The 26,708-nt window shown below is 42.5% G+C and overlaps 1 protein-coding gene and 1 long non-coding RNA gene across 4 annotated transcripts in view; one reads left to right on the top strand and one right to left on the bottom strand.

Annotated features, from left to right (window-relative positions):
• Positions 1 to 23,408, bottom strand: part of lrp5 (LDL receptor related protein 5) — a 172,140-nt gene extending 148,732 nt beyond the window's left edge. The window contains exon 1 of one of the 2 annotated variants that reach the window (XM_033038947.1): positions 23,160 to 23,408. In XM_033038947.1, coding sequence (XP_032894838.1) covers positions 23,160 to 23,214 — 55 coding nt within the window. In that variant the 5' untranslated portion in view covers positions 23,215 to 23,408. The remainder of the gene's footprint in view (positions 1 to 23,159) is intronic. The other variant, XM_033038946.1, reaches the window with a different exon arrangement.
• A 14-nt stretch (positions 23,409 to 23,422) lies between these two features.
• The window catches only part of LOC116984663, a 101,838-nt gene continuing 98,552 nt past the window's right edge, over positions 23,423 to 26,708 (top strand). For both annotated transcript variants that reach the window (XR_004415093.1, XR_004415094.1), the window contains exon 1: positions 23,423 to 23,615. This is a non-coding gene — a long non-coding RNA (uncharacterized LOC116984663). The remainder of the gene's footprint in view (positions 23,616 to 26,708) is intronic.

Genomic DNA, 26,708 nt, shown 5'->3' with positions numbered 1-26,708 from the left:
TTGCAACAAGGAGAGCAGTTGGTCAAATAATATAATCCTTTATGTGGTACCAACCACTATTACATTTACTACATATGTTACACTGACTCCATCCAAGACTGTCATTCAGAGGACAACATTAGACATCTGTTGAACAACGCACTTAGCAATTACTTAAAGCAATATGCTGGAACTGGCCTTCTTCCAAAATCTTGGTTAGACCTGGAATCCAGACACTCACATACAGTCTCTTTTCCGGACTTTTAATTACTTTAGTTACTTTAGTCTGAAGAAGGGTCTCCACCCGAAACGTCGCCTATTCCTTCTCTCCAAAGATGTTGCCTCACCCGCTGAGTTTCTGCAGCATTTCTGTCTACCTTAGTTACTTAAGAAAACTATTCAAGAACACTTCCTTTCTTGTCAAGTGTCAATGTGTTTAATTACCAGATGAAAAGACAACAGAAGATAAATTCTTAAAAGTTTGCATGTGTAACAATACACAGATATAATATATAAAAATCAAAAATACAAATTAATAACCGTAGTACTAGATGACTATAACAATGTAAAAACTGCAGTTAGGAGTCACACCAAAGACAATCCATCGAAGTTCATAGTTGCTAACATTAATGTTGTGTAATGTTCAAGAGCCAGGTGATTGCTGGGTAGAAGTTGTTCTTGAACCCGATGGCCATGTCTTTCAGTACCTTCTTCCCGATGGTAGGAACAGAATGAAAGTCACCACCAAAGAGGTTCAACAACATCCAACCCAAAGCAGTCCAATTGAATGACACAATTTTACACAACTCTATACATTCATTCCCTCCACCACCCATGTTCTGGACATCCTGTGTACCATCTACAAAATGCACCGCAGTTATTTGCCTAAGTGTTTCTGACAGTAACTCTGAATTCCACTTCTTCGGACATTAAGAAGGGCAAAGGCATGATAGCATAGGAACATCACTAACTGCAATCTCTACTGAGTCTTACACCATCCTAACTTGGAGATACAGTACACTCCATAATGTTTGGGACCAAGACCCATCGTTGATTTATTTGCCTCTGTACTCCACAATTTGAGATTTGTAATAGGAAAAAAAAGGAAAAATAAAAATCACATGTGGTTAAAGTGCACATTGTCAGATTTTAAATAAAGGCCATTTTTACACATTTTGGTTTCATCATGTAGAAATTACAGCAATGTTTATACATAATCCGCCCCCATTTTCAGGCACCATAATGTTTGGGACACAGCATTGTCATGAAAATGAAAGTAGTCATGTTTAGTATTTTGTTGCATATTCTTTGCATGCAATGACTGCTTGAAGTCTGTGATTCATGGACATCACCAGTTGCTGGGTGTCTTCTCTGGTGATGATCTGCCAAGCCTGTATTGCAGCCATCTTTAGCTTGTGCTTGGTTTGGGGACTAGTCCCTTCAGTTTTCTCTTCAGCATATAAAAGGCATACTCAATTGGGTTCAGATCGGGTGAATGACTTGGCCACTCAAGAAGTTACCATTTTTTAGCTTTGAAAAACTCCTTTGTTGCTTTAGAAGTATGTTTGGGATAATTGTCTTGCTGTAGAATGAACCGCCGGCCAATGAGTTTTGAGGAATTTGTTTGAACTTGAGCAGATAGGATGTGTCCATATACTTTAGAATTCATCATGTTATCACCATCAGCAGTTGTATCATCAATGAAGATATGTGAGCCAGTACCTTCAGCAGCTATACATGCCCAGGCCATAACACCTTCACCACTGTTTCACAGATGAAGTGGTATGCTTTGGATCTTGGGCAGTTACCTCTTTCGTCCATACTTTGCTCTTGCCATCACTCTGATGCAAGTTAATCTTCATCTCATCTGTCCACAAGACCTTTCTCCAGAACTGTGATTGCTGTTTTATGTACTTCTTGACAAACCGTAAACTGGCCAGCCTATTTTTGCGGCTAACCAGTGGTTTGCATCTTGTGGTGTAGCCTCTATATTTCAGGTGATGATGTCTTCTGCGGACAGTGATCATTGTCAAATCCACACGTGAATCTTGAAGATTGTTTCTGATTTGTCGGACTGGTGTTTGGGATTTTTTTCTATATTATTGAGAGAATTCTTCTGTCATCAGCTGTGGAGGTCTTCCTAGGCCTGTCAGTCCCTTTGCGATTAGTAAGCTCACCAGTGCTCTCTTTCTTCTTAATGATGTTCCAAACAGTTGATTTTGGTAAGCTTAAGGTTTGGCTGATGTTTCTAACAGTTTTTTTCTTGTTTCTCAGTCTCATAATGGCTTCTTTGACTTTCATTGGCACAACTTTGGTCCTCATGTTGACAAACAGCAATAAAAGTTTCCAAATGTGATGGAAAGACTGGAGGAAAGACTAGGTGCTGAGAGCTCCCTTGTACCTGCATTAAGGAGGCAATTAAACACATCTGAGCAAATACAAATGCCTGTGAAGCCATGTGTTCCAAACATTACGGTGCCCTGAAATGGGGGGGGGGGGGGGGGGGGGGGGGGGAAACTATGTATAAACACAGCAGTAATTTCTACATGGTGAAACCAAAATGTATAAAAATGGCCTTTATTAAAATCTGACAATGCGCACTTTAACCACATGTGATTTTTTCTATTACAAATCTCAAATTGTGGAGTACAGAGGCAAATAAATAAATGTTCTTTGTCCCAAACATTATGGAGGGCACTGTGCTTGCATTATGCCTTTTGCAAACCACTTGCTCAGGGGAACACTTGGAACTCCAAGAGAGTGACAGGACGTGGACCAGAGTAAGTCCCCCGGGGTGATGGATAAACTTGTTGAAGCAAGAACGGTGTGTTGTTTCAGTATATTTACTGAGGAAAGATCGAGGGGAAAATAATGCAGTTTAAGACTTCCAAAGTGCATTACTTCCAAAGTATTTTGTAGGATGTAATGTTGTAATAGCAGTTATAACACAAGGCCCCACAAATTATAACATGTTTATGATTAGATAACCTGTTAAGTGAGACAAATTTTGGATCCGGACACTCAGGTGAATTCCCCAGTTTTTTTTTTTGAAGTAGCATAGAAATTGGACCAACGTGCATGCTTTTATGTGCGGATTGCGCTGGCTACCATTCCATATGAAATTGCACCTTTTGGGGAACCGGCTCAGGCACTTCCTGTGTGGTTTGCCTTTGTGCAGCTGATGGTTGCCTCACCTTAAATGTACAACTTATAGGGCCTGTCCCACTTAGGCGATTTTTTTAGGCAACAGTGGCGACAGTCACTGTCGTGGCATGACGCCGGAAATGCACCCACCCCACGACAATGTCCACTACAAGCTACCCCCTAGTCGACGGCAAGCTACGTCAACCGGCGACACAATTCCTCGCAACTCGGGACGTCCACCTACGACCACACAGGCGACAACCTAAGTCACCCGAAGTCAACCTACCTCCACCAGCAACAAGCTACGACCCTGTCGGCGACAAATGAAGACAATTGAATACTTCTCTTGATGCCGGAACTGTCGCCGGTTGACGTAGGTTGTCGCCAATGGAATTCACCGAGGTCATGACCCGGCGGCAACCAACGTCACCTGGTGTCATCCTACAACAACCTATGACAGCACCTACGACAGGAGAAGACAGGCAACATCAAGCCCACTGTCGTCGAGAGGTTTTGAACATTTTAAAATCCAGCGGCGACAAGAAATAAGTAATGACACTTGAGGAGACCGCTCACGACAATACAGTCGTCACGCAGCGACCATGTGGTGACAGCCTATTTGCCGGGGGGGAAAAAAGAATTTGCCTAAATGGCACAGGCCCTTAAGGCATCACAGGTCATACAGTGCATGTTTCCTCCCTAACAGGCAGAAACAGAATCTTTGGTTGATGGCTCGTAGATCACCATGAGAGTGCCCTGCAACACCGATATCTTGCATACTGCAACTGCCAGCTGCAGTTTTCAAATGTCAGCATTTGGAACACGTTTCCAGTGTTTCTTTCCTTCATTATAGCCTCTCCCTGCGAGTATTCTGTGCTTTTGCAGTTTGATTGATCTGCACCTCAAAGTGGCTTTGCCCACATTTGACACAGTCATTCTTTGGGTCAGACCATTGAGTGTCAGGAGAGTTTTGTATCCCAGATATGCAGAACTTCCCTCGCTTCCCATCCAGGTGTATATCCTCATCTCCATGGCAGCCATAGTGCCACTGTACTTGGGGAAAGTCCGTTTATGTTCTTAACGAGGGTTATTAACTGGAAACAATAATTTTGTTTCTAACCCTACAGGCGCAGCCTAACCTGCTGAGTATTTCCAGCATTTTTCTTTATTTTCAGCAGCTGCAGGTTTTTTTTGATTTTCAAAGCACTTTAAGCGCTGACTCTGTTCCCTGCAGCCCAATGGTTCAAAGTTCCCATATAGCAAATGTGCAGCAGCGACAGGTTCAGCATGTAATTCCTGCTGCCGGAAGATCATCAACTTGGTGCAAGAGGTACAAGTCTAGGTAATATTATTGCTACTTGTTTATCCTATCGGGACAGGATTTACTCACATTTGGTAGAGTATCGGCAAAGCAGCGGTAGAGGACACCGACAACATCGCCTGGCCTGGTTGACAGTGAAACTCAGTGTCACAGCCAAGTCAAAGGGCCTTTATCCTTTATCAAAGGGCCAGCATTTTAAAAAAAAAAGTCAGACTTGAAGGGTACAGGATGGTGCCTAAAACATGGCGTACTAACTCAGTGTGGCCTACTATCTTACACTCAGTATGATTGCGCCTAATGTACAGTTGGAATGTCACTGAAGTGCATGCAACAAATAATTTCACTGTACTGAGGTACACATGACAATAAAGTGCTATTGACCATTGATTAGGGACAATTAACATGGCTTTGTCCGCTGGAGGTTATACCTTGAGATTTTTTGAGGAGAAAATGGTCGATAAAGTGGATGTTATCGACATGGATCACAGTGGAACTTCAGAGGGTTCTGGTGAAAGTTTATTATTCTAGCTGGAAGTTGGTGACCACTGGAGTTCTGCAGAAATCAATGCTGTGACCACTGCTGTTTGTGATATTTATAAATGGCTTGGACAGAAATATAGATGGGTTGGTTGGTAAAGGTCATGTGATAGGAGCAGAATTAGGCCATGTCTACACTATCCGGAAGTGGCGGCGCTGGTGAACGGCTGCGGCTCGCCTGCAGTCCGTTTGTTTTTACTTTTTTGTGTTGTTTTTTTCGTTTTGTCTAGCTAAGTTTTTGTTTTTTTAGGCTGTGTTTATGTGTGTGGGGGGGGGGGGGGGGGTTGAAACAGGTCTTGCTGTCTCTCCCTTCGGGCGTATGCAACTTTTTTGTCGTATCCCCCTTCTCTGCCTCCGTCTGCGCTGAGGCCTAATGGCGGAGCTGGCGACCTCGAGGCTCCGGAGGCAGCCTGTCAGGACTCGCCCTGGGCTCGCTCCCGTGAGGGCGGTCCAGCTCGGGGCTGGAACAGCGCTCCCGCAAGGGGCTGTGATGCTCCTGTGAGGGCGGCCTGGCGAGGGGCTGAGACGCTCCCGTGTGTGCGGCCCAGCCCGAGGGTAACGGCGCTCCCGTGAGGGCGGCCCAGGCCGAGGGAAACGGCGCTCCCGTCGGGGCGGCCCAGCTCGAGGGTGGAACGGCGCTCCCGTGAGGGCGACCCAGGCCGAGGGAAATGGCGCTCCCGTCGGGGCGGCCCAGCTCGAGGGTGGAACGGCGCTCCCGTCGGGGCGGCCCTTCTCGAGGGTAACTGCGCTCCCGTCGGGGCTGCCCAGCTCGAGGGTAACGGCGCTCCCGTGAGGGCGGCCTGGCGCGGGGCTGAGATGCTCACGTGAGGGCGACTCGGCTTGGGGCTAGAACGGTGCTCCGGTGGCTGAGATGGCGTTCTGGCGGCGGCGGCCCGAGTCCGGGGTTCAGCCGAGGGCCAGTGGATGACGTCGTCAACAGCTGTGTCCGCTGGACTGGAGGGCGGCAGCTTCGACCACCCCGGGCCGTGGTGTTTGAACCTGCCCGTTCGCGGAGCTCGGTGAGCCGCGGGACTGATTTACCATCGCCCGGTGGGGTATTGCCTCAGCGCAGAGGGAGAAGAGGGAAGAGACTGCAGCCCTAAGATTTTTGCCTCCATCACAGTGAGGAGATGCTTGGTGGACTCACTGTGGTGGATGTTAATTTGTGTTTACTGTCTGTTCTGTTGTCTATTATTGTATTATTGTATGTATGACTGCAGGCACGAAATTTCATTCAGACTGAAAGGTCTGAATGACAATAAAGGAAATTCAATTCAATTCAATCATGGTTGATCTATCTCTCCCTCCTAACCCCATTCTCTCACCTTCTCCTCATAACCCCTTGACAAGTTTGTAGACAACAATAACATGGGTGGAGTTGTGGACGGTAAGGAGTGCTGATAGATGGATATAGATAAGCTGCAGCAATGGTGGGAGAAATGGCAGATAAAGTTTAATCTGTGCAAGAGTGAGCTGTTGCACTTTGGGAGGTTGAATGCAAGGGGAAATTATGCAAGTAAAGGCAAGATCCTTGACAGCATTGATTACAGAAGGATCTTAATGTCCAAATCAATAGCTCCCTGAAAGTGGCAACACAAGAGATGGAACGGTAAATACAGCATATTATGCTTGCCTTCATTGGTCTTGGCATTGAGTATAAAAGTCAGCAAGTCATGTTCAGCTTTTCCAAACTTTGGTATGGCCACATTTATTGTGTGCAGGTCTCTTGCCCGGTTATAGAAAATATGTATAAGGTTCGGAAAAGGTGCAAAAGAGGTTTGCCAGAATACTGCCTGGATTTGAGGATATTAGGTTGGACAATCATGGATTGTATTCGTTGGAATGTCAGAGGTTGAGGGGTGACCTGATAGAAGTATATAAAATTACGAGAGGCATTGATAGAAGAGACAGTGAGCACATTTTATCCAGGATGGAAATGTCAAGAACTAGAGGGCATTGTTTTAAGATAAGAGTAAGGTTTGAAGGAGATGTATGGGGAAAGTCATTTTAGAGTGGCGGGTGCCTTGAATGAGCTGGTGGAGGCACATACAATAATGGCATTTAAGAGGCTTTTTGATAAGCACATGGAATAGCAGCGATAGAAGGATATTGATCATTCTGGACCTACACACTGAATGACAGGATTCTGGGAAGTGTTCTAGAGCAAAGGGATCGAAAAATGCATGGACATAGTTCCTCGAAAGTGATGTCACATTGGCCTTCATTAGCCAGAGTATGGAGTGTTGAAGTTGGGAGGTTATATCACAGTTGCACAAGACATTGGAGAGGCCACATTTAAGGGTACACAAAAATGCTGGAGAAACTCTGCGGGTGCAGCAGCATCTATGGAGCGAAGGAAATAGGCAACGTTTCGGGCCGAAACCCTTCTTCAGACTGGCAACGTTTCGGGCCGAAATTTAAGGGTATTGTGTTCAGTTTTAGTTAACTTATTATAGGAAAAATGGAATAGATTGTTTTAATGACACCCTTATCATGTTTTGATGACACAAAGAGAGGTTTAACTACATGCTAGAGCTATGTTTTGCACAGCTAAAGAGATCAAATTCCATTTTCTGGGCAAATGGATTATTTTATGTCCAAATTTGGTATGAATACACAACATTTTAAAAACATAGTGGCTAAGATATCAAAAATATTTTAATGAAAACATTGCACTGTTACTTTGCACCGTGTATGGGAACAGGGAATTCTTACTATTTGGAACATTTATTTAAAAAATGGTTAAAATGTCAAGGCAACAAAACTTGTTAAAAATTATTTGGAATGGAATCAAACTATTTAATCTTTTGCCATTAAATTTAATCAGCAAGCATTTGTGTCATGTACACCAAGATGGTCTTAGTTTCAAATTACAAACCATATCTACATCAACCAAGGTGGCTACTATAATTGACAAAGACCTTGTGTTTGGGAGAAGAATACTACAAGCAATAATATTCCCTCCATCAAAAGCTAGAATGATTATTAAAGGTTGCTTCAAATTTAATTCTAATTTTAAGTTTGTGAAAGGGGGAAGCGGTCCCTGATGCCATTTCTAACTGTTCTTGTCCTGTATTTAAATGGGGAAAACTTTTTGTACTCAGCAGGTTGAAATATAATTTCTGAAGAAGGCTCTTGACCGAAACGTCACCCATTCCTTCTCTCCAGAAATGCTGCCTGTCCCGCTGAGTTACTCCAGCTTTTTGTGTCTATCTTTGAAATATAATTTTTATGTTTTCATTGTACTGCGGCTATAGTGCCAAATTACAGCAAAACCCAGCCAATATAGGCTTATAACCGCAGACAACATTTGTACCAGACCAGTGGACCAAACCCCAGCCAATATAGGCTTATAATTGCAGACAACATTTGTACCAGACCAGTGGACCAAACCCCAGCCAATATAGGCTTATAACCGCAGACAACATTTGTACCAGACCAGTGCTAGCAAAGGACAATTCCCTACTAAAGACTGTCAAGCCAACTCACCTTGACTTTCAACGGCATTTCCAGCACTCAGTCCCCTTCCATTAATATCTTGAAGTTATTAGAATTTGAGAGATATACATTTCATACCAGTTTGTTGTCACTTTAAAGCTATGACAGGAGGTGGCATGAATCGCTTATTATTTTTCTAGCAATTTTTGCACTACTGAAAGGTATAAACTAATGTTTATATCTGAAAGATATAAACTAAAAATATACAGTTTGCGGCTAGATCCTTAGCCGCATTGATGTACAAAGGGATCTAGGGGCCCAAATCCATAGCACCCTGAAAGTGGCAACACAAGTGGACAGAGTGGTGAAGAAGGCATATGGTATGCTTGCCTTAATCAGTTGAGGCATAGAGTATAAGAGTCAGGAGGTCATGTTGCAGCTTTATAACCCTCTACTTGGGATGTATTAGGAGTATTGCGTGCAGGTTTGGTCACCCCATTACTGGAAGGATGTTGTGGCTTTAGATAAGATACAGAATGTTGCCTGGATTATAAGGAGAAGATGAACAAACTTGGAATGTTTTCTCTGAGGCCTCAGAGGTTGAGGGGTGACCTGACAGAGGTATATAAAATTATATAAAAGTATAACAGGCACAGATAGGGTATCCCCCCCGGGTGAAAAGGTCAAAAACTTGAGGGAATAGCTTTAAGGTCAGAGGGAGAAAATTTAAAGGAGATATGCAGGATTTTAAAAAAAAATTTTACACAGAAAATAATGGGTGCTAGAATGCACTGTTGGGGCTGTGGTGGATGTAGATACGATGATGACATTTCAGAAGCTTTTAGATAGGCACATGGATATGGAAGGAATGGACGGGTATGGATCCCGTGTATGCAGAGGAGATTAACTGGTGTCACAAACATTGTGGATCGAAGTGTCTGCTCCTGCGCTCTGTTCCATATTTTCTGTTATATGAGATTGAACCAATCTACATCTCATCACTTAACTAGTTTGCGCTCAAAGGCGTTAAAACATCCTGTAAATTTTGCACCTTCCATTAATCCCCATGTTCCTTTGAACTGCATCCTCCTCTTCCTCTGCAAAACCACAGTCAAAGGAATGAGATTCTGTTCAAAAATGGCATTAACCACTTATTAATTATTTATTCCTTCCAGTTGTGGAAACGCTTTCAATCAATAAATTTTTTAAATCTATTTTTTTTTTAAAACACGTGAAAATAGGGTGGATCAAAGGATGCACATATCCCCATAATTACCACATCCATTAAATAATTTAATTCAAAGCACACCAAGACAGTGTGTAGACAAAGGCACAGAGTGTCGGTGTGGTGCTCCTGGTACGCCAAAAAAAGCAAATATTCAAGTGGTACAAAATATTTGTTCTCATATGTTCTATGCTTGGAGCAGACTCTGGGTGGGTCCTCGTCAATTATTCTTTTAATGTACAAGGTTGGAGGGTTAAAACAAATGTTAAATAAACATTCTCCAAGTAACTTATAAACAGGAAATCTTTTTTTTTTTAAACTGATTGGTACTTCCAGCCCTAGAATACAAACTTGGATTTTTGGTATTACACAACCAAATTCTGCAAATATGGGGTCCTTGTGACCATCTGCAAGCCCCTTGTAAAATTATTGAGTGCCAGGAAATTACTGTTTAGTGGGATTCTGGCCCATTATTCTGATAATAATTGCACAATTAAAAAAAACGTTGGTTTTCTTGGGGTCAGTGCCTTCGTTTATTGTCGTTGAGAAGGTGCTGGGAGCCATTAATTTCCAATCAATACAAATATTCTGGTGAATGCCATGACAAATTTGTTGAGGAGGAAATTCTACAATTTAGAACCAATATAACTGAAGGAATATCTATACAACTCAAATTTCCCCTTTATTTTACTTACAAACAAAAAATCTAACCATGGAGTAATTCAGTGGGTCAGGCAGCATCTGGGGAAAATAAGGATGGGTGATATTTCGGGTGGGAACACTTCTTCAGACTGAAAGTAGTGGTATGAGGGGGGGGGGGGGACTGGAGATGGGTTCTACTTTCAGTTCTGACCAAAAGAGTCACCCATCCCTTTTCTCCAAAGATGTTTCCTGGCCTGTCGAGTTACTCAGCCAACTGGCCAATTGGCACTTTGCATCTATCTTTGGTATAAACCAGCAACTGCAGTTCCTTCCTACACAAGAATCTGACCAGGGCAGATGTAGATGTTCCACCAACAAGGAAGATAAACAGAAAATGGAATAGAGTTGGAATTGCCATCTATCGGTGGCAACCTCAGCCCCACAACCAAATCAGAGCTTGTACCATGCTAAATGAATCAGAAACAGCACATCTTTTACATCATTGCCTTGAGAGGATGATTTACATGATTATTGTTCACTGGGGCATCATATAAAAGATGATTTTAACAACTCCCCCCCCATTTTTAAACACCTGTAATAACCATATAACACTCCCTTTGTTCCTAATCAGGGCATGTCTTGTGTGTATCTTGGAGTCAGAGTTGTACAGCATCAGAACAGACCTGTCAGCTCACCACATCCATGCCTACCTTTTTGATCATCTACACTAATCCCCAAGTCTATATCCTTCTTTGTAATGCCTATGCAAGTGTCTGCTGCCCTAATGCCTCTTAAACAGGGAATATAAATAACTTCATTACCCAGTGTACAGTTAACATTTAAAACCAACCACCTTTGATAATAGGTGGGAATAACAAATTTAAGATCTGAATGAAAAGGATACTTGGGGTTACATGAAGAGGAATGAGGCAGCAACACCAAATAGCCTGTGGTTTTGCTGTAAATTCATTGTAATGATACCCAATTAAAACCTTACAATCTGTTGCATGATGCTCCTTAAAAGTGCCTCAACTGTACAAACTACTGTGAAATCTTACAAGGTGAGAGTGGGGTTTACAGAACTTAGAAAAATATTTTTGTATTTAGTTCTGCAATATTTTTACTTTCTAAATTTAGTGTTTCTTATTTATCAAATTAACACTTTGATATATAGCAAAGCAAAGAATGGTTATATCAATTTTAGGATTTGCTCACATTCTTTGTTGTTTGCTCATTTGTTTATTTGGAGTAACTAAGCTTATGCATAATATCAAAGTGTTACAGTCCATTTAAACTGTCTTAAATAGAAAAGAAATTGAAATCTCATGCATTCTTGCTCTAAACATTAAACTAATAGTTAAGCAACTAACCATTAACAGCTGACGTGTTGTTTATCTGACAGCCCAATATAGCGAGGTGGAATTTACCATAAAAACCACAATAGATGTTAATTTCTCCCAAGTTAATCTCTTTGGAACAAAAGTGTGGCGTCTCAGTCTTACCAAGCTATAAATTTTGCAGCGAAACGTTAAAATGCAATTTCTTTTCAATTTAGCTTTAATTCATAATTTTAGTTTTCAAAAATCAGTCTCTTTCCCATTATGTTTCCCCTTCTGTACCTGGCATAGATAGCTCCTTAACCTTATTCTGGTTCTTTCAGTTGTTGGAGATGCATAGTGGAGGAAGGAACTGCAGATGCTGGTTTAAACTGAAGATAGATTCAAAATGGAGTAACTCGGAGGGACAGGCAGTATTTCTGGAGAGAAGAAGTTTTGGGTTGAGACCCTTCTAGTTCTGTCATATACTGTGGTGCAGCATGCTTCATTCATCTACTCTCATCCCCATCCTTCTCCTCTTCCCCCAACTCCTCACTAATTTCTGCTTGAATGGTCAGCATCTTTATGAACAAGTATGTTATGATTATGATTTGACTGAGCTAATAGCTGATGTTACTTGATGTCCCACTTCTGTAAAATCTGCCCCTTTGTGAGACAATGCATGAAACTTCTTGCATTATACTTACATGCAACTGTTTTTATTACAGCGGAACAGACATAAACTTTCAAACATGGTTTGAGCCTGCAGAACATTTTGAGCTCAATAAAATGAAGCATTGAGTTACAAGACTGCAAACAATTTTTTAAAAAGCGATTAAACGCAAGGAATAGAAATTCTCCCAGATGGATGTTTTTTCTCTTTTTTTCCCCTGAGATGTTAGAAATAATCTACTAAGATTCTCAATAACACTCCAAATTATCCACTAGTGCCTCTGCTACAAGACTTTTAGCAAAACAGATACAAAATGATTAAGCCATTATTAAATCCAGTTAGAAACATCAAAAGCTATTGGACACCGCAAGCATTTACAAAAAATCTTGTTGTGATGTTAATTACAGGTTATAACTAACACAAGATTTCTCCATTGCAGTAGATCCGAGTAGTATTCAGCATACCTGGTTTAAAACCTATACCTCTGTGAATAGATCAGTTATGAAGTCAAGTGCAGCTGGCTATACTATTATCTCTAACTTTCAAAAGTAATTCTCCTTACAAGGGAAATAAGAACAGCCGATCTGTCCATGTGATTACAGGAACTAGTCAGTAAAGCTTCTGACAAAAGTTACAATCGGAGTGTGCTAAAAAAAATAAATGAAAGAAACAGCATTCCTTTTCTTCTTTTCAGGTCGTTAATTTAAATTTCAGAAGCAACATAAATCAATCATGCACCTTTTGAACAGATTCCAACAGATGCACAATGTTCAAAGCAGCTGCTGTGCAAATAATTTGAAGTGGAAAGGGGGCTATAATTTTCCAAATATCATAAACAGAAATGAGTTTTCATTTACATGCATTATTGGTGTTGCCAAATCATAGTAGGCATCAGGATCCGGAAATTACACCAAGAAAACTGCTATGAAAATCATCCCAAGTCATTTTTTCATTTCCATTGACACAAGCAACAAGATCACGTAACAGCACAGGGGTCGGCCCTTCAGCCCAAGATGTAGGTATTGAACAAATTCCCTCCATCAGCTGGGATGACAGGTTACTTTTCCCTCAAGTGATACTCAGGCAATCCTATTTTCTAAACTGCTCAACATAATATTTTTCATGACGTTAAAAGGCAAATACATGGACAAATTTCAGAACAAGGAAAAATATTATCTTATTGATCTAACATGTACAAAATCAGAATTATGTGTTCCTGATTGAACTGTACAGGAAGATCTTCTCATCATGTTCTTAACAAATTTATTTAACAATCCATTCGATATCCTGAACTTCTCCCATTGTGTTATCTTGTGCTTACCTTATTTCAATCAATGCTCCAAAAATTGTCAACATTTTCACTAAACTCTGGAACGATTCTGCTAAGTATCCCTTTCTCCCAAAAATCAATCTGGACTGAGCTATTGTAAACCAACATTTGTGATTCCAGGTGTTTAGTTTATTGGTCATCTGGACCAATAACATATTTGCTCTTGTGGAGGGTGAGGGGAAGGGGTCGCAGCAAACGCAGCTCGCACTGTGCTCACCACGCACCTTCAGCTTTCAGCCTCACGCCATAGCTCCTGGTCCCACTCTAACTTCACTCAAAGGCTTCCGGTTTAACTTGCTCTCTGCCTGCACGCTGCTCACAGACTCAGCCCAGCCTCCGGGGTTTTTATTCACCGCGGGTGCCAGAAGGGGCATTACCTTCATGGTGACTGATATGCAAGGAGACCAATCTGCTGTTTTTTTTAATACCATGGCCATTATTACCAAAGTCAATATTGAATTCCATCTGTAACTGCCAATGTGATCGTAGTAAGCTGCACCTTCAATTGTAACAGTTCTGCTAATAAATATACCCTCACAATGCTGTTCAAAGAATTCTAAGAAGAATGAAAGAAAAGTGATATATCTCTAAGTTAGGATGGTGTAAGACTCAGTAGAGATTGCAGTTAGTGATGTTCCTATGTTATCTTGCCCTTCTTGATGTTAGAAGATTTGGAATTCAGAGATGCTGTCAGAAACACAGGGCAAATAACTGAGGTGCGTTTTGTAGATGGTACACAGGATGACCAGAACATGGTTGGTGGAGGGAATGAATATGTAGTTGTGTAAAATTGTGTCACCTGTACAAAATTACACAACTTCTGGAGGGGAATATTTGATATTTTTTCTAAAATTCTCCAGCAAATTGAAAGATTTTCCCTGATTTCCATTGACTTCATTTCTACCAGAGCCTTGTCAAAAGAAGAGTTAAGGGCTTGTCGCACTTGGGCATTATTTGCTCATCACGATGCAAAACGTAACATCATTTACGCGTCACGCATGCGTCGTGACATGCACGTGACTTGCGCATGGCTGCATTACGCGCGCATGGCGTATGATGAAACGTGGTGGGGTAGGCAGTGAAGCGCGCCTCTCCAGGATTTTGGGATTCACAAAATCTTTGCACGCCACCTGTGTGATGCGCAAATGAGGCCCAAGTGGGACAGGCCCTTTAATTTCCCTAATCTGTCCCTGGAATACAACTCTTTTGTTCACCTTTGGACCAAATATAGGTAGCCAAAAGCAGAGCGTTGTTCACAAACCTTAAATTGAATATCAGCAGGCACATGTCCAAGAGTAAACGGAGGGGGTGATAATTTGTCAATGGATTTGGCTTTTTTTTCTCTTTAAATTTTGACTTGCTTAATTGATACCAGTGTTGCAATTGTAACAAAGCAGCTTCACCGAAGGTATAGCTGGTACTGGAGCACTAGTCTTCAGCGCTGTAGCCTGGTTGATACTGTGTCTTTGTTACCGTTGACCCATATTTTTCTTGATCTTATCTAGAGTGAATTAATTCAATGGAGGAAGTGCTTCCTTGTTGTGGCTAAGATCAGTCATCCATTCAATATTTCTGACTTTCTCAGCTGACATATAGACAATAGACAATAGGTGCAGGAGTAGGCCATTCGGCCCTTCAAGCCAGCTTGATCAGCCATTCAATGTGATCATGGCTGATCAAGTCCAATCAGTACCCCGTTCCTGCCTTCTCCCCATATCCCCCGACTCCGCTATTTTTTTATTTTTTTTTAAAAAGAGTCCTATCTAGCTCTCTTGAAAGCATCCAGAGAACCCGCCTCCACTGCCCTCTGAGGCAGAGAATTCCACAGACTCACCACTCTGTGAGAAAAAGTGTTTCCTCATCTCTGCTCTAAATGGCTTACTCCTTATTCTTAAACTGTGGCCCCTGGTTCTGGACTCCCCAACATCGGGAACACGTTTCCTGCCTCTAGCGTGTCCAAACCTGTAACAGTCTTATATGTTTCAATGAGATCCCCTCTCATCCTTCTAAACTCCAGAGTGTACAAGCCCAGCTGCTCCATTCTCTCAGCATACGACAGACCTGCCAGCCCGGGAATTAACCTTGTAAACCTACGCTGCACTCCCTCAATAGCAAGAATGTCCATCCACAAATTAGGAGACCAAAACTGCACACAATACTCCAGGTGTGGTCTCACTCGGGCTCTGTACAACTGCAGAAGGATCTCTTTGCTCCTATATTCAATTCCTCTGGTTATAAAGGCCAACATGCCATTTGCTTTCTTCACTGCCTGCTGTACCTGCTTACCTTCATAGACTGATGTACAAGGACCCCCAGATCCCGTTGTACTTCCCCTTTTCCCAACTTGACGCCATTTAGATAATGATCTGCCTTCCTGTTTTTGCAACCAAAGTGGATAACCTCACATTTATCCGCATTAAACTTCATCTGCCATGCATCTGCCCACTCCCCCAACCTGTCCAAGTCACCCTGCATTCTCATAGCATCCTCCACATAGTTCACACTGCCACCCAGCTTTGTGTCATCTGCAAATTTGCTAATGTTACTTTGAATCATTGATGTATATTGTAAATAGCTGTGGTCCAAGCACCGAGCCTTGCGGTACCCCACTAGTCACTGCCTGCCATTCTGAAAAGGACCCGTTATTCCCTACTCTTTGCTTCCTGTCTGCCAACCACTTCTCTCTCCATGTCAGCACTCTACCCCCAACACCACGTGCCCTAATTTTGCCCTCTAATCTCCTATGTGGGACCTTATGAAATGCTTTCTGAAAGTCCAGGTACACTACATCCACTGGCTCTCCCTTGTCCATTTTCCTAGTTACATCTTCAAAAAATTCCAGAAGATTAGTCAAGCATGATTTCCCCTTCGTAAATTCATGCTGACTCGGACCGATCCTGTACTGCTATCCAAATGTTCGACTATCTCATCTTTTATAATTGACTCCAGCATCTTCCCCACCACTGATGTCAGGCCAACTGGTCTATAATTCCGTTTTCTCCCTCCCGCCTTTCTTAAAAAGTGGGATAACATTAGCTATCCTCCAATCCACAGGAACTGATCCTGAATCTATAGAACATTGGAAAATTATCACCAATGCATCCTCGATTTCTAGAGCCACTTCTTTAAGTACCCTGGGATGCAGACCATCAGGCCCTGGGGATTTATCAGCCTTCAGTCCCATCAGTCTATCCATTCCTGCCTAATATGGATTTCCTTCAGTTCCTCCATCACCCCAGATCCTCTGGCCACTACTATATCAGGAAGATTGTTTGTGTTCTCCTTAGTGAAGACAGATCCAAAGTACCTGTTCAACTCATCTGCCATTTCCTTGTTCCCCATAATAAATTCACCTTTTTCGGTCTTCAAGGGATTGATCGAACGATTCGCTGCAACCTCTGGATGTCGTGCTTGGTGGCTGAGCCAAACCAGACCATGATGGAGAAGGTGAGGACAGACTTTACAATGGCCGTATAGAATTGGACCATCATTGCCTGTGGCAGATTGCGCTTCCTCAGCTGCCGCAGGAAGTACATCCTCCTGTGTGCCTTTTTGACTGTGGAGTTGATGGTGGCCCCCCCATTTAAAATCCTTGGGGATGATGGTTCCCAGGAACTTAATGTGATGTGACTGTGGTGGTGGTGTTGTTGATGGTGAGTGGGGTGAGGGGAGGGGGAGCTCTACTAAAGTCTACAATCAATTCCACTGTCTTAAGAGCATTGAGCTCCAGGTCGTTGCGATGGCACCAGGACGCCACCTGTGTCCCCCCTTCCTGTCTGTAGGCCGATTCCTCCCAATCCTGGATCAGTCCAATCAGGGTTGCGTCATCCGCAAACTTGAGAAGCTTGACAGGGCAGTCAGTGGAGGTGCAGTCATTGGTGTAGAGAGAGTAGAGGAGAGGGGAGAGAATGCAGCCTTGCGGTGGGATGGATCTCCCAGTCTGAATCCCGGACCCCAGAGATTCAAACAGAAGGATTGTACATGGTTGAGTGGGCGAGGAACCACATTGATATGTCTGAATTGAGTCATTACCAAGTGGTCTAACAGTTCAATTCATGTGGTGCAATCTTGTATTTTTTTTAATACAACTAAACTAATTCAAATCAAGACCCTTCTTCAGAACATCAACTATTTCCTTCGCTCCATAGATGCTGCCTCACCCGCTGAGTTCCTCCAGCATTTTTGTCTACCTTTGATTTTCCAGCATCTGCAGTTCCTTCTTAAACTATTTCAAATGGCAACTTAACAATCAACCACTTTAGTGGGTTTTGAGTCACATATGTGCTAGACCAATTAAAGGCAGTAGATTTCTGTCCTCAAAGGGTATTGATGAACCATGTGGCATTTATCAACGACCTAGTAGCTTCATGCTGATTCCAGCTTTATTTTTCCTTCCCAAAACCCAACCAACTCAGATTTTTTGCTCAGCACAAAATGGAGAACTGAACCAGAGATCTTACTGGAGTGAATAATTTTGTCATACAGCAAGGAAACAGGCCTTTCAGCCCAGCTTGCCCACACCGACCAACAATGTCCCATCTATGCTAGTGCCACCGGCCTGACATTGGGCCATATCCCTCTAAACCTATCCTATCCATGTACCTGTCTAAATGTTTCTTAAGTTCCCAATTTCCATATTCTGGGCAAGGGACTCTGGGCAGTTATTTGACCGGTTCCTTTTATGTTTTGTACACCTCTATACGATCACCCCTCGTCCTCCTGTGCATCAAGGAATAGAGTCCTAGCCTGTTCAACCTCTTCCTATATCTCAAGTCCTGGCAACATCCTCGTAAATCTTCTCTGCACACTTTCCAGCTGACATCATCTTACTTATAACAGGGTCTCCAAAATTGAACAATACTCTAAATGTGGCCTCATTAACATATTCTATAACTGCAACATGACGTCTCAACTTCTTTATTCAAGATTCTGACTGAAATAGCCAATTTGCCTGAAGCCTTTTTGACCACCCTATCTACCTGTGATGCCACTTTCAAGGAACTATGTGCCTGCACTCCTAGATCCCTCTGCTCTACAACACTCCCCAGAGCCCAACCATTCACTGTTTAGGTCCTGCCCATGTTAGACTTCCCAAAATGCAAACACCTCACATTTCTGTGCATTAAATTCCATCAACCATTCCACAGCCCACCTGCTCAACCAATCAAGATCCTGCTGCAATTTTTGACCATCATCTTTACTATCCACAATACCACCCACATTAGTGTAATCTGCAACCTTGCTAATCATACCATGTAGGTTCTCATCCAAATAATTGAAATAGATGACAAACAGCAATGGGACCAGTCCCAAACCGCACAACACAAGTCACAGGCCCCCAATCCAAATAGCAAACTTCCATCTTCACCCTCTGCTTCTATCCATGATGCTAATTTTCTATCCATTCAGTTATCTCCCCTTGGATTCCATAGGATCTAACTTTCCAGAGCAGCCTACTATGCGGATCGTTGTTCTGAAGAAGGGCCTCGACCCGAAACGTCATCCATTCCTTCTCTCCAGAGATGCTGCCTGTCCCACTGAGTTACTCCAGCTTTTTGTGTCTATTTTCAGTTTGAACCAGCATTTGTAGTTCCTTCTTACACACTTGTTAAATGCCTTGCAGAAATCCATATATACAATATCTACTGATCTGCCTTCATCAACCTTTTTGGTCACATCTTCAAAAAACTCAGATTTGTGAGACACACCCACCCATGTACTGGAGGACAAAGGATCTAAGGGAGTAGAGGAACAGAAATAAATTGTAATTAATCGAGAAATAGTATTGGGTAGGCTAATGGGACTGAAGGATGATAAATCCCCTGGGCCTGCATCCCAGAGTCCTCGGGGAGGTGGCTCTAGAAATAGTGGACGCATTGGCGATCATTTTCCAATGTTCAATAGATTCAGGATCAGTTCCTGTGGATTGGAGGATAGCTAATGTTATCCCACTTTTCAAGAAAGGAGTGAGAGAGAAAACTGGGAATTACAGAACAGTTAGCTGGACTTCCGTGGTGGGAAAGATGCTGGAGTCAATTATTAAAGAGGTAATAATGGGGCATTTGGATAGCAGTAAAAGGATTAGTCCAAGTCAACATGGATTTATGAAAGGGAATTCATGCTTGACTAATCTTCTGGAATTTTTTGAGGATGTGACAAGTAAAATGGACGAAGGGGAGCCAGTGAATGTAGTGTATCTTGACTTTCAGAAAGCCTTTGATAAGGTCCCGCACGGGAGACTGGTGACTAAAATTAGAGCACTTGGTATTGGGGGTAGGGTGTTGACATGCATAGAAAATTGGTTGGCAGACAGGAAACAAAGAGTAGGAGTGAACGGGTCCTTTTCAGAATGGCAGGCAGTGGCGAGTGGAGTGCCGCAAAGCTCGGTGTTGGGGCGGCAGCTGTTTACCATATATATGAATGATTTGGAAGAGGGAATTAGGAGCAACACTAGCAAGTTTGCGGATGACACAAAGCTGGGTGGAAGTGTAAACTGTGAAAAGGATGTTAAGAGGTTGCAGGGTGACCTGGACAGGTTGAGTGAGTGGGCAGATGCATTATAATAAAGATAAATGTGAGGTTATCCACTTTAGCAGCAAAAACAAGGGGGCAGATTATTATCTCAATGGGGTTAGGTTAGGTAAGGGGGAGGTGTATTGAGACCTGGGTGTTCTTGTACACCAGTCACTGAAAGTTGGCGTGCAGGTACAGCAGGCAGTGAAGAAAGCTAATGGAATGTTGGCCTTCATAACAAGAGGATTTCAGTATAGGAGTAAAGAGGTTCTTCTGCAGTTGTATAGGGCTTTGGTAAGGCCACATCTGGAGTATTGTGTACAGTTTTGGTCTCCTAATTTGAGGATGGACATCCTTGTGATAGAGGCAGTGCAGCTTAGGTTCATGAGACTGATCCCTGGGATGGCGGGACTGTCATATGAGGAAAGATTGAAAAGACTAGACTTGTATTCACTGGTTTGGAAGGATGAGGGGGATATCTTATAGAAACATATAAAATTATAAAAGGACTGAACAAGCTAGATGCAGGAAAAATGTTCCCAATGATGGGCGAGTCCAGAACCAGGGGCCAGTCTAAGAATAAAGGGGAGGCCATTTAAGAACGAGGTGAGAAAAAACTTTTTCCACCCAGAGAGTTGTGAATTTGTGGAATTCCCTGCCACAGAGGGCAGTGGAGGCCAAATCACTGGATGGATTTAAGAGGGAGTTAGATAGAGCTCTAGGGGCTAGTGGAATTAAGGGATATGAGGAGAAGGCAGGCACTGGTTATTGATTGGGGACGATCAGCCATGATCACAATGAATAGCAGTGCTGGCTCGAAGGGCCGAATGGCCTCCTCCTGCACCTATTTTCTGTTTCCATGTCCAAAATCATGCTGAATATCCCGAATCAGCCCGTGTCCATCTAAATGCGTGTATATCTTATCCCTCAGAATACTCTCTAGTAACTTTCCCACCACAGGCTTTTCCCTGCAGCCCTTCTCGAGTAGAGCCACAACATTTGCTCCCCTCCAATCGTTCGGCACCTCACCGGTATTTAATGACTCGTAAATCTCTGCCAGGGCACCTACAATTTTCTCCCTAGGTTGCCACAGTGTTCCAGGATATATCTGATCAGGCCCGGGAGATTTGTCTTCCTTCAAACACCTCAGGACCTTGAGCACCTCTTCAATCATAATACTGACTGCTCTCAAAACCCTTCCATTAACTGCCCCAGTTCCCCAATTTCCCTCTAGAAATGAATAATGTTCTATTGGATCGTATGTCTTTCTTGACCATCTCTTGTTCCTCCATGCTGAGTTGATCACTAAATCTCTAATATGTCATTGAACATTGAGGGAAATTTACTTTGATGTTTGCTTTGTTTCATGGCCCAAACAGCAGATTAATATTGTACATGGTTTGATAGCTCCTCTTCCTTATTCCATGAGTACTTGGTACAATTAAACCAAAAATGTGAATCTTCTCATCTTTGAAGTGAGAATAGCGTTTTATAGTAAAATATATTAAACGGGTAACATGTTCAACTTTTTTTAAATGTTTAAAGTGCAAGAGGCAATTCTGCAAAGTAGCCTAATCGCAATGTCACAAAGCTATGACAGTAAAAAAAACTCTATTAAACGTTTCTTCTGGTAATAATGTCACCATAAATATTCCAATTTATTGAGAACAAGTTTTAAAATGTAACACACCAAAGGTAAACTTTCCTAAAAGCTGATCTATTTTACAAATATAGCATTTGAATCGCTGGTCACAGATATGTAATCTGCACATGTCCTTCACAATTAAATAAGTTTATTGCTTCCTTATAGAATGGTTTATAACACAACTTACGACACAAATATTCAAGAAAGGTTGGAGCATCATTTATGATATTCATATTTTCTAATTTAGACGTTAAACTAATATGTGTTTAGGTTTTAATCAGAACAATTATTTTTTTAAAAAGACATGAATTGATCCATTGACTTTTCTCCAATCTAATATATTTAACGTTACAATTCATTGAATTGTACATTTAAAGAATGCCTTCCTTGTGTTTCAGGTTAATCAGTCACCTCGCTTAAAATTGAACAATATCATTGAGGTACAAAGAATATAGAAAGTGTGGATTACATCGTACGTTAATATTTAAAAAAATATAAAACATTGGGTTCAAACTAAACAGCCTGGATCGGGGATAGCTCAGGAATTAATAAACCATTTCTGTACAGTTTCGTGTTTACGAACTCCCACTCCATACAAGTTTACTTCTCCTGAATGTTCACATTCCAATACTTAAGTTTTCGCTAACACACACTTATATAAAAAGGTATGGATTTCGTGGGAAAACTGCGCGCATATTTTAAGCTTCTGTTGGCTGAAAATTAATCATTAACTAATACGATTAGCTAACAGTTTTTGAAACTCACAACTTGTTGAAATTGTACAGATGTCATTTTCCAAAACAGAAATATCGCACTATAAATACATTCACACAGGCATACATACACACCGAAAAAAATGAGGTGATCGTACTAAACCAAATAAAGTGCCAACAATCGCAGACACATATATACTTGCTACTTGCTCTTTAATGCCGACTCCACACAGGTCGTGTGATACATTTTGACGAACTTTTCAGAACACCACGAAGTGACACCCGACACGACGTCTTAAACGCTTGTAACCGCGGCCTTAGTATAATTGCTGTTTTCATGTAAAGGGTTTGCATATCTAACCTAATTCAATTTAGCCTACACGCAGTTTAACATTCACGGTTCAAGCTACTAAAATCTTCTAAAGACCAAATGAAACGTGTAATCATCAGGACTACGATCTTTCACACTTTATGTTTGGAAAAAAAAATACATCGCTTTGCAGTGCTAATGGTCCGAATACTTTTTTTTTGCGCTGCCACACGACACTGGAAGCAGTCGGTTTCTCCAAAACTTTCATTTACTACAAATAGAAACGTAATGAAGCAACAATGCAGAGCCCCCCGGTAAGATCACAGATATAAGCAACACCCAGTTGGACAACAGGCACAAACCCCACGCCTACCTGTTGTAATCAGACAGTGACTGAAGGCGATCAGCGTTAGTAATAAAGTCTCCATTTGCAGTCGGAGGAACAAGTGAAAATGTTTCACTCGGGCCCCATAGTTGCAATGTATCGCCCCACACGCACACACAAGAGCGCCTTCGCTCGCTCCCCTGTCGCCAGCTGGACAACTTTTCCTTACCTCCCTCCCTCCCCCCAACCACTGCCGAACTCGCCAGCGGAAGCCCAGCCACTCGTTTGATTGACTACGGTCTCTGCCCAATCGCCAGGAGAGCCCTGCACGCTTGCCCTTTCAAGCTGCGAAATCACTGAGTTGCAGCCGTCCAGTAACAAGCGGCGGGAGGCAGGACCTTCACGCCCACCCTTCCCTCCAAATAGAAGTTCGGCTGACTTGAAGAATTTTGTCGATTTGGCTCCGTGCCACAGGACCGTCTGGAAGAGTGTCGCTTAAGCAGAGTAACGATTGCGTTCATGTAAAGTTACTAGTAGCTTTAATATTTTTGTTTAGAGGTTCATTTTGCAGGCGCGCGCTGATAATCAAAATATGCCTCGGGGAGCGAGAGTTATTTCCACAATTGTTCCACAAACAGGTTTTTCAACTTCCGAAAAAAAAAGAAAAGCTTATCTGACGCGAATATTGCAGCCTGTTACTTCTTCCAGACATTAATGAGAGGGAAGTACACCAGACAGATTAATCTATTATCTATGTGGTTACTTTTTAAAAAAATGTAGCCTCCAACATTTGCTTCGAAATGCAGAAAAAAACACTGCCACCAATTGGTGTCAAGGCAAACAGCAAACTATCTTTGTTCAAATGTGATATGCAGCTCACCCCTGTGTTAGAATCGTTTAATATATAGAAAGTGGGTATATACCGTGGTTATGGCTATTTTCTGTGTTTAAATGTTCCAGATAAAAGTTAAACCCAAAATGTCGTATCCAACTCGATTTGCCAAAGTGTGGATGTAAAGTTTTAGCCCCTCTCCATCCAAACTTCCACAGGGACGTGTCATTCCAATAGTACTTGCACTGATTTCTTTGTTTAGTTAGCTACTTAATTTCAGTTTTTGCAACATGAGTATTTGGAAAGAGACAGTTGTATGTGACTTTTGAAAAATCAGAGCTTTGTCCACAGGTTTATTTTAAATTGGGTTGAGCAACTAGATTAAAATCCAGACACTTCTGTTAGATGATTTTCAACACTTAAAAAGTTGAGCGTTTTTTACTTTGTTTTAATTCATCCGATGTACTTTGTTTCATGAAAACTGGGATTTTTTTTGCTTTCTGAAGAGTGACGGTGTGAAAGGGAAGGAACCATGGAATGCAAAGGTCCCCGGTGTTGTACCTCTTGTGAACAGGTTCACCCACTTAGAAGCTGTCGGGACAGAAGATGTTAACGCACTGAGCGGCGCACTGGCTTGCGAAGCAAAAAGTGCTGTTGAGCCAAAACCAAAGAGGCCGACGTCAGGCAACGCCGTGGTAGTTGGAGACTCTATCGTGAGAGGTACGGACAGGTGTTTCTGCGGCAACAGACGGGATTCGAGGATGGTGTGCTGCCTCCCTGGTGCCAGGATCCAGGATGTCCCGGACAGAGTGCAGAAAATCCTCGAGAGCGAAGTTGAACACCCGGAAGTGGTAGTGTATGTTGGCACAAACGATCTCGGAAAGAAGGGGATGAATATTCTGAAGTGTGACTTTAAAGAGCTCGGAAAAGTGCTGAAGGGCAGGACCTCCAGGGTGGTTATCTCCGGTTTGCTTCCAGTTCCTCGTGCTGGTGAGAGCAGGAACAGGAAGATACAGGACCCGAATGTGTGGCTGAGGAACTGGTGCAGGGATTTAGATTCTTAGACCACTGGGATCTGTTTTGGAGTAAGGGGGAACTGTACAAAAGGAACGGATTGCACCTTAACAGGTGGGGGACTGGCATTCTGGCAGGCAGGTTTGCCACTGCTACACAGGTGGTTTTAAACTAAATAAGGGGGGGGGGGGGGTGCCAAATGGGATAGTCAAGGACGGAGTTAAAGGGAAAAGGAGTAAATGGATAGTTAATGACCCCAGAATTAACGGGAAAGAAAGCTCACAAAGGTATAAGAGAGTATGGCCAAGTGTAATAGGGATCGATGTGAAAGGTGAGATGCGGAAGGAATTAAAAATATTGTATATGAATGCGCGAAGTATAAGAAGTAAAGTAGATGAGCTTGAGGCTCAGTTAGAGGTTGGTAGATATGACATTGTGGGGATTACTGTTCGTAGCTGCAGGAGGATCGGGCATGGGAACTTAATATTCAGGGTTATACATCCTATAGAAAGGACAGGCAGGTGGGCAGAGGAGGGGGGTAGCTCTGCTGGTGAGGGATGGAATTCAGACCCTTGCGAGGGAAGACATAGGGACTGACGAGGTAGAGTCACTGTGGATTGAGTTGAGGAATTGCAAAGGCAAGAAGACACTAATTGGTGTTATCTACAGACCCCCAAATAGTAGCCCAGATGTAGGGTGTAGGTTGCAGCAGGAGTTAAAACTGGCATGTAACGAAGGTAATGCCACTGAGGTGATGGGGGATTTCAATATGCAGGTAGACTGGCAAAATCAGGTTGGTTCAGGACCACAAGAAAGAGAATTTGTAGAATGCCTCCGAGATGGATTCTTAGAGCAGCTTGTAATGGAGCTGACCAGAGAAAAGGCAATTCTGGATTTAGTGTTGTCCAATGAACCAGATTTGATAAGATAACTAGAGGTAAAGGAACCACTTGGAGATAGTGATCCTAATATGATTATTTTTAATCTGCAATTTGAGAAGGAGAAGATTAAATCGGAAGTGTCAATGATGCAGTTGAACAAAGGGGACTATGAAGGCATGAGGGAGGAGCTGGCCAAGGTATACTGGAAAGGGATCCTAGCAGGAATGACGGTGGAACAGCAATGGCAGGAATTTCTGGGCATAATGTGGAAGACGCAGGATCATTTCATTCCAAAAAAGAAGAAAGATTCTAAGGAAAGTAGGAGGCAACTGTGGCTGACAAGAGAATTTAGGAATAGAATAAAACTAAAAGAAAGGATGTATAACATAGCAAAGAGTAGCCGGATTGGGAAACTTTCATAGGACAACAAAAGGAAACAAAATGGGCAATAGGGGCTGAAAAGATGGAGTACGAGGGGAAGCTGGCCAGGAATATAAAAAGGACAGTAAAAGCTTCTTTAGATATGTTGAGGGAAAAAGAATAGCAAAGTCAAATGTGGGTCCCTTGAAGGAGACATGGGTGAAATTATTATGGGGAACAAGGAAATGGCAGAAGAGTTGAACAGGTACTTTGGATCTGTCTTCGCCAAGGAAGACACAAATATTCTCCCAGAAATACTGGAGGACAGAGGATCTAAGGGGGTAGAGGAACAGAAATAAATTTTCATTAGGCGAGAAATAATATTGGGTAGGCTAATGGGACTGAAGGATGATAAATCCCCTGGGCCTGATGGTTTGCATCCCAGTGTCCTCGGGGAGGTGGCTCTAGCAATAGTGGACGCATTGGTGATCATTTTCCAATGTTCAATAG

Source organism: Amblyraja radiata, chromosome 20 (assembly GCF_010909765.2).
Source record: "Amblyraja radiata isolate CabotCenter1 chromosome 20, sAmbRad1.1.pri, whole genome shotgun sequence".
Classification (NCBI taxonomy): domain Eukaryota; kingdom Metazoa; phylum Chordata; class Chondrichthyes; order Rajiformes; family Rajidae; genus Amblyraja; species Amblyraja radiata.
This window is presented reverse-complemented; position numbering and strand designations above follow the sequence as displayed.